This window comes from Schistocerca piceifrons, chromosome 1 (genome assembly GCF_021461385.2).
Source record: "Schistocerca piceifrons isolate TAMUIC-IGC-003096 chromosome 1, iqSchPice1.1, whole genome shotgun sequence".
In the NCBI taxonomy this organism is placed as follows: Eukaryota; Metazoa; Arthropoda; class Insecta; order Orthoptera; family Acrididae; genus Schistocerca; species Schistocerca piceifrons.
The window spans coordinates 815,383,043-815,401,682 of NC_060138.1; the positions used below are offsets into that span (position 1 = coordinate 815,383,043).

General features: G+C 36.8%; 1 protein-coding gene across 1 annotated transcript in view; it reads right to left on the bottom strand.

Annotated features, from left to right (window-relative positions):
- Positions 1-18,640, bottom strand: part of LOC124775374 — a 607,101-nt gene that overhangs the window by 18,587 nt on the left and 569,874 nt on the right. Inside the window, exons 226-235 of the mRNA XM_047250212.1 lie at positions 15,016-15,240; positions 14,200-14,391; positions 11,140-11,352; positions 10,733-10,918; positions 9,614-10,201; positions 8,860-9,048; positions 7,941-8,374; positions 7,392-7,728; positions 3,272-3,646; positions 758-958 (exon numbers count right to left, since the gene is read on the bottom strand). Coding sequence (XP_047106168.1) covers positions 758-958; positions 3,272-3,646; positions 7,392-7,728; positions 7,941-8,374; positions 8,860-9,048; positions 9,614-10,201; positions 10,733-10,918; positions 11,140-11,352; positions 14,200-14,391; positions 15,016-15,240 — 2,940 coding nt within the window. The remainder of the gene's footprint in view (positions 1-757; positions 959-3,271; positions 3,647-7,391; positions 7,729-7,940; positions 8,375-8,859; positions 9,049-9,613; positions 10,202-10,732; positions 10,919-11,139; positions 11,353-14,199; positions 14,392-15,015; positions 15,241-18,640) is intronic.

Here is an 18,640-nt window from a genome sequence, read left to right on the forward strand (position 1 = left end):
AAAAATTCGAGCCTGGAACCTTTGCCTTTAGGGAGAAATACATCCACTGACTAACCTATACAAGCACAACTCTCGACCCACCCTCACAATGTTACTTCCACCAGCACCTCTTCTCCTACCTTCCAAACTTCACAGAAGTTTGTGGGACTAGCACATCTGAAAGAAACATCTCACATTCGAGTCCTTGTCTGGCACACACATTTAATCTACCAGGAAGTTTCAATTTAAATTAATTTTCTTACAGAGCTTGTTGCCTACTTGGTTAATGAAAACAAATGTCTTTTACAAATATCTTAATATGTAATATTTGCTTTCATTAATGAAACCTTTATACTAAAAACTAAGTGTATCAAATAGTATACACAAAACTCTGCAATCTGTGTTCCTTTCAGAAGTCAAAGCCTTTAAAAGCTTCCAACAATTCAGCATGGATGGCATCTGAATAAATAAATACAGTCTCTGGTAATAAAAATTATAGCATATATCAGATGTAATGTGGTCTGTATAATGACAACACTGGACTTTACTATTCCATTACTTTAAAAAAATCAGAAATATACACATGGCCCTTCTAGGAAACATATATCTTTCAAAAATGCTCTCCCAGTAACATGTGTAATGACCTAAGATCCGTAATTTTCTCTGTGTACTCATTGTCCATGATATCTAAAATAAAAATATTGGCAGCTTGTAGTAATTATACAGTACTGTGCCTATAATTTTGTAAGGAACTCAGTCTAAACTGCGTATACCTCACCTTTTTCGCATTTCTCAGCAGCATTGCCCTGATAACCAGGAGGACATTCACATATCATTGTACGTACAGGCACTGTATCAAGCACTTGACAGTTTGCATTATCACCACATGGCTGAGTAACTGAACATGGGTTAACACAGCTGTCATTAATGCATGCCATCTTTGATGAACAATCACTGTCAGCTTGGCATGTCACATTTTCTGTGGAAGAAAATGACACATGCATTAGAGTTTTTGCTAAGCAGATGCCATTTAAACTTACTGAAAAACATAATTCACTATTGTAATGATGAGAAAAAGAAGAGAAAATAGAAGCAAAATAATAATGTAACACAAAAAGAACTATAGCTGCATACTAACGGGTGAAAATTAATGGCATGAACAATGTGATTAATTTGCAGTACGTCTGTTACAGCAGAATATCTAGGAGTAAAATACTTTGTGGAGATAGCTTTCATAAATTCCAGGAACTACATCATTGCATAAAAATATATGTGAATATACTGCAGTATGATGGGCAATTTATCTCAGGAACTGTATCATCACATAAAATATATTACCTATGTCAATATATTGAATATATAATGTGCAGTATGGTGAACAATTTTATTTCTTGATATACAATAATGATCTAAAATATCTTTTAAGCCATGTATGTTATTTACATAATTGTCTACATAAGTGCACATTAACATAAAAGATAACATAGATTGTATTTTTTTAATGCTTAAAAATGAATAATAAATAAAACACAACTGTTCTTCTCATTTTATTTTTGACTATCAAGTTTGGTCAATTTCGGACCATTTTTGGGTCATCTGTATCAAAGGAGAAGAGCATACCATAACTGTACATACTGCCTAATAAAACCTTTTTTTCACTGAACTTATGAAGCACTATGCACAGGTATTGTATGCACTTTATGTATAGTTGTTCTCCTTTTTTGCAGAGAAACTACAGTTATGTATTATATGATGTTGTTACTGATATCTAGGAATGCATATGGTCATACAGTCTAGAAGTATGATTACACACTGAACTATATCTACATACGACAACACCATAACGAGGCATTGTAGAAAATATTCTCTCTTCACGAATTTTCCATACATGTTTATAGAGATACTGAAATTCATATTTTTTTTTTCATTTGTGTCACATAATCATGTCATTGTGATGTGTTGTTGGTACTTATTGGGCTATCTGAAATACCTAGTTTCTGGTCATCACTATTCACACGTCTTCGATGAGAATTAGTAATTCATGAATGTACTAAAATTACACAAGTTGAAATGAAATTGTAAATTCATTTCTATGCACACTGAAAGTGAAATATTTAATTTCATCTTCACGCTTACAAATTTGAGTCAATCTCCTGACAGAACGCAAAAATATATGGAGTGGGTTGGGGGGAGGGGGAGCAAAAGAGTCCTATAGGCTGTGTGTGTGAAATTTACAAATTTTAAATGTCACCCCCCCCCCCCCCCCCCCCACACACACACACAGGTATTGTGATCTGGGGCTGTCTTTTTGAAATTTGGATGTCTTTAAATGTTATTTTAACATTTTGTCCCCCCACCCCCTGTCAGATATACTAGTATGGTTACCGACATGCACTGTCACAAATTAAGCACTGTATAAGTGAAATGATTGTATGGCATTGATGGCTGGGAGCTCCACTTGGGGAAGTTTGGCTGCAAGGTTACTATGGTGTCTGCAGTGGCTGATAACAGCTGCCTCATAACTGTGATGAGTGATTAGTTGTAGGAACTTTCTACTGTGACAGGAAAGCCACACTGTTTAACAGGACACACACATTTATTGAAGGAGCTATCAGACACTAGATGAAGCCTGTTGTCATTGTCATACCAAACCAGAAAATTGATTAGAGTGCTAAATAAAATGTGATGTGATAAATAGCAGCATAGCGCGTATGCCCATGTAGGTAGCTGTAAAGGAGCCACTGAGAACTTGCAACATAGGACTTACTCAGATGAGTCTTCATACCATTTCTTTCAATGTTGACTGGAAAAGTTTCAAATTGCAACTTTGAAATGCCTCTCTATCTAAGAACTGATGAATATAAATTGAAGCAATAATTTTATATTGGCTATGGACACCATATTTAGTGCATACCATATAAATATAAACAACACTTAAACTTTTGTCTGGTGTAATGTTTTATGAAAAATACTGCTCAATTCTTGTAACAGTTTTCAGAGTGCATGTACAAAAGCTTTGACATTGCCCAGAAGTGTGAAACAAAATTAAAGGGTCACAACATTGATACAATGAAAACAAGAAATTTATATTGTTATGAAAGTATGATAAGCAAAAATCTTCAACTGCAGCAAGCGGTCCATTTATTTTTGCTTACTGAGTTGATCAATTACTTGGGGGAGGTAATAATAGGGCTGATGAAGGACTTTTGTTGGTATGATGCTTCACTTTTTATACCTACTCAAAGAATACATCAGAAGCTCATTTCTATTGCATACTCTAAGGACTACTTACGTTTTGTGCACAATGTTCCTGTAATATATCCATCTCCTATGTAGCCTGGTGGACAGATACACTGCGCTTCATGTTTGTAAACTTTACATTCAGCTGGTGGAGCACATGGTGAGGAGCTGCAAGGATTAGCACAAGTTCCAGAGATACAGTTGTGCTCTACTGGGCAGTCAGAATTTGCTCGACATCCCACTGCTACACAAGCCTTTTGTGGATTTCCCAGCAGTCCAGGAGGGCACTCGCAAATAGCACGGTGTTGAGCACCATAACATAATGCGTCTTTACCACATGAACTTCCATCAGATGCACAAGCTGGTACACATATCCGTTGCACACATTGATGCTGAGGTGAACAGTCACCATCAGTACGGCAGCTCACTGAAAAAATTATGTAAAGCTGTGAAACTGTGTAACTATAAAAATGTTGAATAAGTCCTTCAGCATTGAATAAACTACATAAAATTTCTTGTGTGACTGATGGCTACCATTTTAATTAAACACTTTTTTCCATTACAAAAGTAGACGAATTTAAATGAAACATTTCTATACATTCAAGACAATGGCAAAGACAATTATTGTCTGCTCTTAAGAGGAAAGCCTGCAGAATAATTTTCTTTGATTTAGTATAAATAGTCATTTCAACATAAAACTAAACGAATTTGAGTTACATCTCTTTTTTTCATACAGACTAACCTTAATTACGTCTCTGATAATGATGTACCCAAATGAGTGCAAACAGTGACATTCAGAAATGAGATCTCATACTATAGTAGGCAAAAAGAATCTATGTATCCAACGTGAAACTTAGCAATGGAACTTGGTATATTCAATGTCATTAGTTTATAAATACAATCAACTCCATATCAGAAATAAGAAAACTATATTTTCCTGTTAAAGTTTAAGAGTTGTTAGTCTTATAATATGAAAGTATTTTATGATAACCCTTAACCTAAGAGGAAACAATGGGTTAGTTTTTGTACAGAAGTAGTGTCAAAAGCATAAAACTCAATTTGTGGGTAGATACATTTAGGATGCAGAAACTATAACTCGGCATTAAATCCTCAATTTTCAGGTGTCATGGCTTGTGATAGCATTCCACAGATACTTAATGCTGCTCCTAGAATCCCACCCATTGAGTGTCTTTAGACTGGGAGTGGCCAATTCTGCTACTGTACAACAGTTATGTTTCTGACTAACTGCGGCGGCACTTATGAATGGATGACAGCTCAGTGGAAACTCTCCTGTTATACCTCTGGCACTGAGGCAAGAACGTAATATTAAATTACAGAAAGTACACTAGTAAATTATTTATACCGACAGTACATTACATGGAGTTCAGTGAATGCTTGATAAAGATATTTATGCAGCTACATAGTTCTGCTTTGAAGCTTGTTCAGGAGACAAACCACTGACCTAACAAGAACATAGACAACAAATTTCTCTGTTTTAAGATTTGTTTTCTGTGTGAAGTGCAAGAAGTTAAGTATGAACCCCCCATTATGCTATATAAGATAAACCCCACAGTAAATATTATGTCTTAATTTAGACAGTAAACATGCATCTATGCTATATCACAACACAACAAACTTTTCTGCCTTAAGTATTGGCAAGGTATTTGGTCAGAAAAATGTCTTTGAATGAATGCTCATTTATCACATCAACAGTCAGCAGTAATACTCAAATTGAAATAAAGCCTGGCTTTCTGGATATATCTATCTATCTGCAAACCACTGCAAAGTGCATGGCTGAGGGCATGTCCCATTGCACCAGTTATTGGGGTTTCTTCCCATTCCATTCTCATATGGAGCACAGGAAGAATGATTGATTGTATGTCTCTGTGTGTATTGTAATTATACTAATCTTGTCCTCACAATCCCATGTGAACAATACGTAGGTGTCTGTAATATTTCCAGGGTCATCATTTAAAGCCGATTCTTGAAACTTTGTTAGTAGAGTTTCTCAGGATAGTTTATGTCTTTCTTCAAGAGCCTTCCAGTTTAGTTTCTTCAGCATCACTGAAACACTCTCCCATGGGTCAAGCAAACCTGTGACCATTCACGCCACCCTCTTTTGCATACATTCAATGCCTCCTGTTAGTCCTACTTGTGTAGAGGTCCCACACACTTGAGGAATGTTCTAGAATGGGTCACATGAGTGATTTTTAGCAATCTCCTTTGTAGACTCATTGCACTTCCCCAGTATTCTACCAATAAACCTTTGTTTACCACCTGCTTTACCAACAATTCAGCCTATGTGATCATTCCATTTCATATCCCCTACAAAGTAATACATCCAGGTATTTGTATGACTTGGCCAATTCCAGCTGTGACTAACAGATATTATAGTCATAAGATGCTACGTTTTTTCATTATGTGATGTGCACAGTTTTACATTTCTGAACATTTAAAGCAGTTTCAAATCTTACAAGGTATTCAAACATGGTATACCAGTATTATTGATTTACTGATGTGGTTGTAATCTGTGAGAAAGTTTCATCTAAGTGCACACTCTGCTGCAGAATGAAACTTCATTTTCAGTTATTATTGATGGGTATAATTCAATTCACACATCTATATCAAATTTTAATTTGTTTCATATGACCCATAATTTTCAAAATATAGAATTTAAATAAAAGTAAAAAGAAAAATTCCTGTAAAGGAGGTCCGTTACATGACTTCGACACTACTTATTCATGTACAGGCATCTTTGTCATTTTAGTGAATTATTTTTTACTTAACAGAGCACAAAAATTATTTAATTTTTAGAGGCAACTGTTCTGAGTTTTTTCAGATTATGTCTGACTGTTTTCAGAAACTGATGTTTGGACACAGACTTTCTATTCTATAAATATACATAAAGAAAACCAAACATGCAGTCCACAAGGTCGCCTTGTCAGACAAGAGCTGTTATGTATGCTCACAGGCATAAAATCTATGCAATCTGCTGTCTGACCATAGTGCAAACACATACAGAGTGTGTAGCAAACCTGACAATAACTCAAAACGCACTGAAGTCATTTTCACAACTGTGGAAAAGAATAACTCACTGAGTGTGACATCTAGTGGCAGCGTGAGGTACTTGGTGGTGGGATATTATGAACCATGACCTCAGAAAGCTCAGGATTTAACTTCAGTAAAACATATCTTATAAGTTGACAGAATAAACCAATCCTATGAGACAATGTTATAAGTCAACGTAAGAACTCAGATTATTGTGGACATATTTAGTGGCAGATAGGCCATAAACAAGTAGTGGAACATGATAGTTCAGCTATACACACATATATACAGGCAGCAATGTTATCTCAGCCCTGCAGGCTAACTTGATCAGTCACACTTCAGTGCTGAGACAGTGTGGTAAGGTGTGCATTCTGAAGGGAAATAAAAGTTTGTAAAATGAGCCACCATATTCCGGCACTTATTCATGTGCCTTTCTACTGCTGAATGCCTACATATGTAATGAAGGCTATCTCTACTCATTTCACTGTTTGATTTTTCATTACCACATTAATCTTACCATACAAATATTTGAGGAAGAGAGTGTTTCTGCACAGAGTCATGTAATAAGAATAATATGTGGTGTCCACTCTATAATGTCTTCTAGCCAACTCTTTTAAACAGTTGGTCAAACTGACAACAGCTTCACAGTTCATATACTTTCTTGTGAAGGTTGTTATCAACAATCAACCACCACTTGAAGTAGCAAGAACATTCATACACACTGAACTAGGAGAAATTGCTTCACTCAGCCTTAGTGTCACACAGAAAGGTGTGATGTACTTAGCCATGAAAGTCTTTGACTACCTACCTGATGATGTAAAACATTTAATTGAAAGTAAAATCAACTTCTAACACAAACTGAAATCACACCTTCACAACAACTCTGTCTACCCCCTAGAAGAATTTCTGAATATGTAATAACATGGTGAGCGTGTGGGGTGGGGGCTTAAGGCAACCACGTAAATAAGCAGAATGTTGCCATGTTTTCACTGAGAAAGAGTACTACAATTGTAAAACTGACATGTTTCAGATCAAAGTGAGAGGTCACAACTATGATCCATGAGCACGTAAATAACTACTTAACTAAATCAAATGTGTTTCCAAAATTCACATCTTACACATACCTCTTACACATTCTACATCTGCATTGCCGTCAAATCCTGCTTTACAGGTGCATGTGGGCCTGTGATCTTTCACGTGACAATCGGAATTAGCACCACATGTGCAGGGATTTTTGCAAATTCCTTGTATACATGTCTTGTCATCAGGGCAGTCTCTGTCAAATGAACATCCACCAATAGCTACGACAGAGGGAGTCGGACGACACACACCACTGCCTGAACTCACATAACCAGGAGGGCAAGTACAGAACATTGTTCTTACTGGCACAGAGCTAAATACTTGGCAGGATGCAGGCTTGGAACATGGCTGCAGTTCAAAACAAGGATTACGGCAGTGGCCCTGAAAACAGTTTCCAAAAAAGAATATAAATACAAATAAATAATCTGACAACTGGAAATTGTTAATAACTTTAAGCCACATTTACAAGAACCCGTGACAAGAACAAATTTTGTTTTACTTCAGTTGAAAACACAATTAACATAATATGTTAATGATATCTTAAAAATGCATGTCATTTTCAAGAGGAGTTATAAACAGAAGGTAGTACATACATCAAGGCATGCAAGTCTTGGTGGGCAGTCTGGATCACCATTGCATTCAGCACGAATCTTGGGTCGACAAGCAATATATGGATTGCCAGCAAGTAATGCTGGTGGACAACGGCAAACAGCACGGTGAAGAGTTGGCTTGCAGAGTGCACCTTGTCCACAAGGTGCTGGGTAGCCATGTGCACATGGATCTGCACAACGACCTGACAGGCAGGCACGGTCGTAAGGACAATCAGAGTCCACACGGCAGCCAATGGCATGGCAGCCCTCATGAGGGTCTCCCATAAAACCACTGATGCAACGACACTCAGCGCGGTTAGCAAATGTGTAGCACTCTGCATGTTGTCCACATGGGTTGGATACTGTACATGGATCTACACACACACTGTTCACACAAGCTTTCCCAGAATCACATTCAGAGTTTGTGCGGCATCCCACTGAAAAATAAATGATACATTTTAGAAATTCAAGTTATTAAAAATATAACTAAATCAAATAGCCCTGAATTTAAAACTGAGTGCCCAATATATACTTAAGACCAAAGATTCAATTCCTTGAAAAAATTTTAAAAAATAAATAAAACATCAAGAGAAAGAGAGAGAGAGAGAACACTGTTCTGGAAACCTCTAAACTGATAACTTATAATTCAGATTTCTCTTTAACTTATGTGAATTATCTGCACAAACAGATAATTATTTTTTGTCTTACATTAGTCAGTAAAACATTTAATTGCATGAATGTTTGAAGCAATTGAAACTGACAACAAGACCTCCAAAATAACTGACTGAAGACTTTTTGCAACAGAAGTTGTTATACCAATTACATTTGCTTCTTTTCATATTTTGATTGTTCACATATATTGCTGAACAGTGTAAGGATTGGTGAATAGTACATGTTGCAGATCTGGACTGTAATTACTAACCAGCATAACAACCAATGTTTGGATTCCCATCATGTCCATCTCGGCATGAGCAAATTGGACGATGGTTTTGGACAAAACAGTTGGCATTTGTACCACAGTCACAAGGATTTCTGCATATTCGATTAATACATGTTTCATTTGTTGCACAATTCTCATCAGATGTGCATCCAGGAGGTACAGGCACCACAACTGAAATATTGAGAAACATAGATTATCAGACAGACACTTACATATAATGATATAAACAAATTATAAGTATCACAACTGAACTTGATTACAATACTTGCACTTATGATTTGTTTAGTTTTGATATGAGTATGTATGCAGGAGTTTTGAAATCACACAACTGGTGATATGGAGAGCACAATGCAATCATATTTAATTGTGGATCAAATTTTCGTTCATCTTGAAAAGTATCAAAACTTTGTTTTTGATGACAAACTTATTTCGGGCATATTGATGACATCTCAGAATTTTACTTCAGAATGGAACCCAGCATATCAACACCACAATACTCATTCTAATTTCTGTACCTTATTTTTAGTCAAAAGTCTTATAGGAGAAAATAAAAAATATAGCCATGAGTACACAGAATAAAAATGTTTTGTATATGCTACATACTCATTTTACAGTGTACCACCAATCAGAAAATCATTTTAAGTTTAAAATGCCATATTGAATCACTACTGAACCCAGTAAAAAATAACAAAACCGTTTAAGATTCACTGTAACAATGATAGTGCAGTTTGCTCACCAGGCCGACATTCCCCATCGCTGCCAGGAACCCAGCCTTCAGGACAAGTGCACACCATAGTTCTTACAGGTACCGTGTTGAGAACTGAGCATCTTGCTGTTGTTGCACATGGTTTCAGTTCAGTACATGGGTCGACACAATGTGATTTTAGACAAGCTTGTCTGCTAGGGCAGTCAACATCTAGCTTGCATTCAGGTTCTTGTTCTTTTGCAGGTGGCCTTTTCTCACAGAACGACGTTGGATCACCAAGTGGTACATCTTCCGGGCAGCGACATGCAGCTGCATGGTTGCGCACCACACATATTGCATTTGATGCACATAATGAGGCCACAGCACAAGGATCGACACAGTGGCGTTGCACACAAGCTCTAGTAGAAGGACAGTCACCATCAACACGACATTCGGCTCTTTCACAGTGCAACAACGGGTCACCAACATATCCCACAGGACAGCGGCATGCTGCACGGTGATCTGTTCCGTAGCACTCGGCATTGACAGCACATACTGCTCCCAGTATGCATGGGTTCACACATTCACCATTGTAACATTGTGTGTCAGTGGAACAGTCATCATCTGATTGGCACTGAACTGTGTAAGGCAAACAAAAGATCTAATTAGAATTTATCATCAAATAGACTTTCCGTTTTACAGTACTAATTTATTTAAATTAGCGAGTAAAATTTGAATTCTGTACTACTGCATCTTCTCATACATTTACTTTGAATTCCTTGTTTTAATCTTTTTCTTTCCCTTACTGATCTGTACTTGTTCAAATATTTATTTCATGAATGTGGAGAACAACACTGCCTTTGTATGGAAGGTCTGCAAACTTCATTACTGCACAACTGCGACAACATGAGGAGCTTATTTATTTCTGTTTATTTGAATAATTAAACGTTAGCAACTGGATAGGGTGTGCATCAAACAAATATTGTCATCTATTGGAGAGAGACAAGAGTAGAAATTTTAGCATATAAATACTGTAATTTATGTTAACAAAATGAAATACTTTCAGTAAACTTGCAACACTCTTTACTTTAATTGTCTCTCTTACTTTTCTGCATCACATTCTCAAATCTTAAAAGTTCATTTCATGATGCATATAATAAACTAACTCACCTTTAATGCAACCAATTAGAGGATTTCCAGAAAATCCAGGTTTACAGTAGCAAGTGGGGAAATGATTGCTGACTCGGCACTCAGAATTAGGTCCACAATGGCATGGACTCACACACAGTTGATTAACACATGATTCTTGTTGTGAACAATCAGAATTTGCTGTGCATCCAAGAGGTGGTCCAGATACTATTGAGAAAACAGTTATTATAAACAACTGACTAGTATATATTGTGTCTTATAGTTGATCAGTATTTCAGCTCATAACTGTGGTGGAAGCTACAAAATTGCTTCAAAACATCTAAGATAATATACAGACTTTTAATAAGAAGGAAATAAAAGAGCATTATAAAATAAAAGAGCATTACATTAACTTCAAATAAATTTCGTAATTTTATCATATTACTGACCTGGATGACACTCTTGGTGAGGGTTTCCTTCATATCCACTAGGGCAGCGACACACAGGTATATGGTCTTCCACATGACAAAAAGCTGTAGCTGCACATGGCGTTGGACTTATTGCAGAACATGGGTTAACACATCTACCCAACTGACAAGCATGATCTGCTGAACAGTCTTCATCCATTATGCACTCTGGAGGTGGCGGTGGTGGTGTTGGAACTGTAACATTCAGAACAAGATATAAATACCCTATGCCTCTGAAAAGCAACTACAGGTTATTTTGTGAATCTGCCCTGTGCCTGAAAAGTTTTTTAGTTTGGTTTAGTTTAGTTGTAGTTTTAGTTATGTCATGTTCCAAGGATCATTTTCCCTATTATTTTATTGATATGATGTGGAACAAGTCAGATTACAAGATATATATACACACATGAATAGGGCTAATATTAATATTAGTGAAATTTTTAATTCTACACGTGCAACTACATTTAGAGGTACCTTTTTTTTACAATTTCTGCAACAGAAACTCATCCATGGAGTAGAAGGAGTTGTCCAAAAGAAATGATTTTAAGTTAGATTTAAAACTTGATCTGCTACCTGCCAGACACTTTATGTTGTTGGGCAAATGATCATAGATTTTTGTTGCTGAATAATGTGCTCCTTTTTGAGCAACTGACAACTTCAAAGGTAATTTTTCCCTCTAGTTTTGTACGAATGAACATCACTATTCTTTGCGAATTGAGATGGATTATTTGTAATGAATTTCATTAGCGACCATATGTACTCTGATGGTGCAGTTAAAATACCTAACTCCTTGAAAAGGTGCCTACATGACGTCCTTGGGTGAACACTACTAATTATTCTCACTGCTCTCTTTTGTGCAATCAATACTTTATGTCTACATGGTGAGTTACCCCAGAAAACTATTCCATAAGACATTATTGAGTGGAAACATGCAAAGTACGTTAGGAGGCTGATCTGTTTATTACCAAGACTAGTGATTATACGAAGAGCGAAAGAAGCTGAACTTAGTTGTTTGAGAAGCCTAGTAACATGCTTCTTCCAGTTCAAGTTGTCATCAATGTGAACACCCAAAAATTTGGAGAAATCTATCCTGTTAACTGAGCCCTGTTCATATGCTACACCAATTGTCGGTATGACTCTATTCGGTGTACAGAACTGGATGTAGCACATCTTTTTCAAAATTAAGGGAGAGTCCATTTTCTGAGAACCACTTAATAATTATTTGAAAGACATCCTTAACAATATCTTCAGCCGCTTTTTCTGGAATGGGATTTATTGTAACACTCGTGTCATCTGCAAAAAGTACTCTTTCCGCTTGCTGAACATTAAATGGGAGGTCATTCCTATGAATAAGCAACAGCAGAGGACATAAAATTGAACCCTGTGGGACTCCCTTAGTGATAACTCCCACTAGAATTTACCACCCTCCCAACATTATTTGTGCTATGCAGCACTACTTTTTGATTTCTGTTCATTAAGAATGTTCAAACCAGCTGTGTGTATAGCCTTCAATTCCATAAAAGCTGAGTTTTTCTAAGAATGTGACATGATCCACACAGTCAGATGCCTTGGAGAGATCACAAAAAATACCAACTGGCGATAATTTGTTATTTAGGGCTTGTACTATTTGATGGGTAAATGTATAGATAGCATTCTCAGTCAAGTAACCCTTCCAGAATCCGAACTGTGACATGCTGAGTAAATTATTTTCACTTAAATGTGAGACTATGCTTGAATACACAACTTTTTCGAATATTTTAGAAAATGAAGTCAGAAATGACGTTGGTCTATAATTATTTAAGTCACTCTTGTCCCCTTTCTTAAGAAGAGGTTTGATAATTGCGTATTTCAATCTGTCTGGAAAAATTCCCTGTCCTAGCCAAGCATTACATATATTGCTAAGGACTCCACTTATTAAATTAGAACAACACTTCAAAATTCTGTTAGAGGCTCCAGCAACACCACATGAACTCATGTTTTTCAGTTTATTTATAATTCCCTTAATTTCAGTGGGGGATGTTGGTGCTATTTCTAAAGGCCTGAAGTCCTGGGCAATGACATTTTTAACATATTTTTTTGCTTCTTCAACTGAACCCTTTAACCCTATTGTTGACTCTACATTGAGAAAGTGATTGCTAAAAATACTTGCAACTTGTGAATTATCACTCACAACATCATCAGTTAGCTTTATTGCTAGGGTATGCTGTGCACTGTCAGGCTGCCCTGTCTCCCACTTCCCAAAAGAAATCAAATGGCATGATTATGAGTGAATAGAAAAGGTTGATGAAAAATGTGTCCGCACCATGACTTAGTGATATTAATACTACTAATCTTAGAACACTGTAGTAAAAAAGTAGGAAAAATGTTGTAAGAATCACTCTCTACCATATCTAAAAGCATTTTGTGCTTCAGGTGTATTTCTTGCAAATAACTAAGATGTGTTAGTCAGTTCACTGGTTATGTATTAAATTTCACACTTACGCCAAAACATCTGGGACAACATAAAACAGCCAATCCACATAAGCAAAATAAGACGATTTATCATTAACAATTTATGCACATTTGGAGGAAAACAGTATTTCCTGCCTGTACCCATAAGGGGCAAATTAAGAACTGCTCACTCTCCTTAGCCCTGTACACCAATGATGATTGACATTTAAGTGTGCCAAAGATGGACACATCTATGGGAATACAGTGACTTCCATTTACATAAATGGTAGCTGTGATAAGATGAATTTTTTCCAAAACCAGGAAGCAATAACCAACTAAAATATTATCTCTCCTGACAATTACTGAAAGGAGTAAATGGGTGTAATAAGAGGTTGTGTTCTCCCACAGTCATAATTTAGCTCTATCTTTAGCTTTCAGTAAGATATATGTATCTCATATATATAAATGTAGTATCATGCATGTAACTGTGAAGACGGACTGCAGTAAGAGTATTATATCTGACAGGATACATGTTCTAAAGCAAAATATATTATTTCAGTTCACATAATCACAACAGCATAAAGCCAAAGAACAATGATAAAGATGTAGACTTACGAATGACACAATCAACCCGTGGATTTCCTGTGTATCCAGGAGGACAACGACAAACAGCTCTATGGTCATCAGACTGACAGATAGCATTTATGCCACAGAAGTCAGTGCGGCAAGCTTCCACACATTTACCCCGTACACACTTTTCAGTATTACCACATTCTGAATCTGTCACACATTGTGGTTCTCCTGGAACTGAGGAATATACAACAAAATTATTATAACACAACAGAAGATAAAATTAAACAACGGAAATTCCAGTTTGGAATATCAACAATGTAAGGAAAAGATATATTGCTACTTACCTAAAAATGACATGTTGAGTTGCTGTTAGACGCAACAAAAAGACACACATTAGCTTTCATCAGAAAAAGAAAACACACACACACACACACACACACACACACACACACACACACACACACACACAAGATTCATTATCACGAGCATTCCAGTCAGCTACCAGAGATGGCGGTCATGTATGCATGAGATATGCTTGCTTGTGTGAATGAAAGTGTGTGTGTGTATTTTCTTTTTCTGACAAAGGCTGTGGCCAAAAGCTAATATGTAAGTGTCTTTCAGTTGCACCTGTCTGCAACTTAAACTGTCATCTTTATGACAAGTAGCAATCTATCTCTACCCTACATTGTAGAAGATAAATTAAAGTACTCAGTAAATGTATCATTTCTGGGATTAACAAATGGCTTACAAGTGTTTTGTGCAATACTTATCATATCTATAGCACAATTTAAAGTACATTTAGAATCTAAAATACTAAGAAAGTTTCAGTAAAATTATTGGTTGTAGTCAGATACTCACCAACAGGTATACAATACCCTGAAGCATCAGCAACTGCATCATGAGGACAGTGACATGTCACTGTTCGCAGAGGTAATGTATCAAGAACATGACATTGTTGATTAGCTGGACACACTGATGATACAGCCACACATGGATCTTCACATACAGCATTTAGACATGCTTGCTGTGATGGACAGTTATGATCAGCCTCACATTCAGCTGGAACAGTTGGTACTCTTGCAGCTGTGAGAAATAAATATACTTGTCAGCTTTGTCCATTTGTATTTTACATCACAGTGAGGAGGTTTCGAGCTTATGTATCAGTTAGTAGATGAGTGTGCAATAGTTTAGTAAAATATAACTATAATTTTCTATAAACAACTGAGAAAAAAGTAACATATAAAGTGTTTGGTATTTTGAGGAAAGACAGAAGAAAGGATGACACAAAGATGAAAGACATGAAAACTGATGGTAAAGGTATGAAAGAGTGCTGAATATATCACACACTTTCAGTATATTCACACAGGGCGCAGTAGTGTTTTTACCAATAAGGCAATTCTGATAGCATACAGATACATTTTTTACACTCTAAGGAAAAAAAAATCAAATGCACCACAAAGGAATTATCCAAATGGGATTGAAATTGGGAGATGTAATGCACGCACACACACACACACACACACACACACACACACACACACACACGCACACACACACGCACACACACACACACACACACACACACACAGAGAGAGAGAGAGAGAGAGAGAGAGAGAGAGAGAGAGACAAAAAAATAAAACTTCAGAAATATGGATGATTTATTCCAGGGAAAGAGCTTCATAACATGAGCAACTCAGTAATGCAATGGTCCACCTCTGTCCACTACACAAGCAGTTATTCAGTTTGGCATTGATTGACAGAGTTGTTGGATGTCCTCCAGAGGGATATCTTGCCAGATTTTGTACAATTGGCATGTTAGATCATCAAAATACTGACATGTTTGGAGGGCCCTGCCATAATGCTCCGAGATTCTCAAATGGGGAGAGATCTGGCGATCTTGTTGGCCAAAGTGCTGTTTAGCAAGCACAAAGACAAGCAGTAGAAACTTTTACTGTGTGCAGGCAAGCATTATCTTGCTGAAATGCACAGGCTGGCTTGCCATGAAGAGCAACAAATACATTATCATCAACATACTGCTGTGCAGCAAGGGTGCTATGGATGACAGCCAAAAGTATCCTGCTGTGAAATGAAATGGAATCCCAGATCCTCACTTCTGGCTGTAATCAGGTTGGTACCCCATTGTTGTCCGAAGCATCCCCAGACACATCTTAAGACTGGAATCCCATTGAATGGAGTAGAATTGTCTTTAGTAATGAGTTCTGCTACAAACTGAGGCCCAGTGAGCAGTGGGATACCAACCTGACTGTCACCCGCCATGCGGCCCGAGAACCAGGACTGACAGTCTGGGGTGCCATTTCATTTCATAGCAGGATCCCTTTGGCTGTCATCCACAGCACTCTTAAAGCACAGCAGTATTTTGGTGATATTTTACAGCCCATTCTGTTGCCCTTCACAGGCTTACATTTCAGCAAGGTAATGGTCAACCACACACAGTGAGAGTTTCTACAGCTTGTCTTTGTGCTTACTAAACCCAACCTTGGCCAGCAAGGCCACCATATCTCTCTCCAGTTGAGAATGTTTGGAGCATTATGGGCAGGGCTCTCCAGCCATCTAATGTGCCAATTGAGCAGAATTTGTCACAATATCCATCAGGGGGACATCCAACAACTCTATCACTCAATGCCAAGCTGAATACTGCTTGCATAAGGACTGAAGTAGACCAATACATTCCTGACTTGCTCAGTTTGTGAAGCTCTTTCTCTTGAATAAATCATCCATTTTTTCTGAAATTGTAATCACTTGTTTGTCTGTACATGTGTATCCTTAGTGGTACATCTTTTTTGTGTCTTAGAGCGTACATACAATTTCCTGGAAGTAATGATTGAGTGAATTAATAAATAGTGATGGCATGATGCTGATTTAACAGAGATGACATAGAGAATGAATCAAAACAGAATAAAAAGGTCAAAGAGTAGTGTCCTGATTGCAGATAAAAACTCTAACATGCGTACTATGTTCTCTGTTATCCTAGGCAATAACCTTTTGAGAACAATTCAGTAAAAATAAAAAATATATTTAATTTACAAGAGCTAAAAATAAGAATAGTGACAATGAATTCTCTTATTCTACACAGATTACATGCTGTGCTGATTATATATGACAATTTAAAACTGTGTGCCAGAGCAGGATCAGAGTACAGGAGGTAAGGAGCATGAGACAAGTTGAAGTTTTTGAGTCTATCTACCAGATGTTTTTGGACGGTTAAATTGGAAATGCTCTGCCTGCTAGAGGAAGTAAACCATGTTTGAATACCAATCTGGCACAGAGTTTTAACCTGTCAATATGTATATTATGACCATATAAAAGGCAACACTATAGGCCTGTTTGGAAACTTTCTTGTTTTTACATTTAAATATCAGTGCATTAGCTTCTTAATGTGATTTGTTGCTACAAATAAAGTCAATTTCATGTACTTTGTCCTATGATTAAAAAAGTAGGATTTATTTCCAATCTTATAATAAATTGGTAAGAATCCATAGTCAGATTAAATGTTATGTACATAAAGTACGTAAACAGTAAGTGGATGTATTTTCCAAAATAATTGTTTTTCTGTGTGATAAGTGAGATGATGGTTTACATATATTTTAAGAAGAAATGAGTAAAACAATGTCTTTAATAATCATGTAAAGAGACAGCCATTAATGACAATTTTACAGAATACAAAGTAATTTATAAAAACTGTTTTACTGATAATTAATTTCATGACTAATTAAACATAGACAAAAGGCAACCACTCACCTTTAGCACACTGATGAGTGCAACACAGACACATGTAACAAAACACAGTATTAACTAGCTTTAGAGCTCTGGCTCTTTGTTTAGCAGAGAGTACACACACAGATATCCAAATGCATATTATCACAATGACATGTATTATCAGGGAGCACCTGCTTGGGCTAATGGATGAGGAGAGGAGGCAGTGAAGGACACATGAGGCAAGGAGTGGTTAGTGGGATAGTGTGAGCAAGAAGCAGGAAAGTCATTAGACTCGGTAACTGCAGAGCTCTATTGGGTGTTTGTGTGCATGAACAAGTATAGTTTCTGCCAGAAGAAGAGCTCTAAAGCTAATGAAAACCATGTTTTGTTACGTGTGCCTATCATCACACATCAGACTGCTAAAAGTGAGTGGTTGTCTTAGTGTATTGTTCCATCCAGGAGCTTACATTATTATTATAAGCATAAACAAGGATTCTTCATCAGCTGTAATCTATGAAGCATAATGTATGAATGAATAAATAAAAGCAGATAAAGTATTTTTCGGTAAGTTTCTGGGCAGCTTTGTAAGCTGCAGACAAACAATAATAACACATCAACTAAACTTTTACAGTTGCAACATTTTGGTACAACATTTAATGGCAGGCCATTAACTCCTGACTGAAAAGCTTACTCAGGATCTTTCATTTACATAAGGTGCATATTGTTTTTAGGCAGACATAAAGTGTAAGATTTAATGACTGTCTGG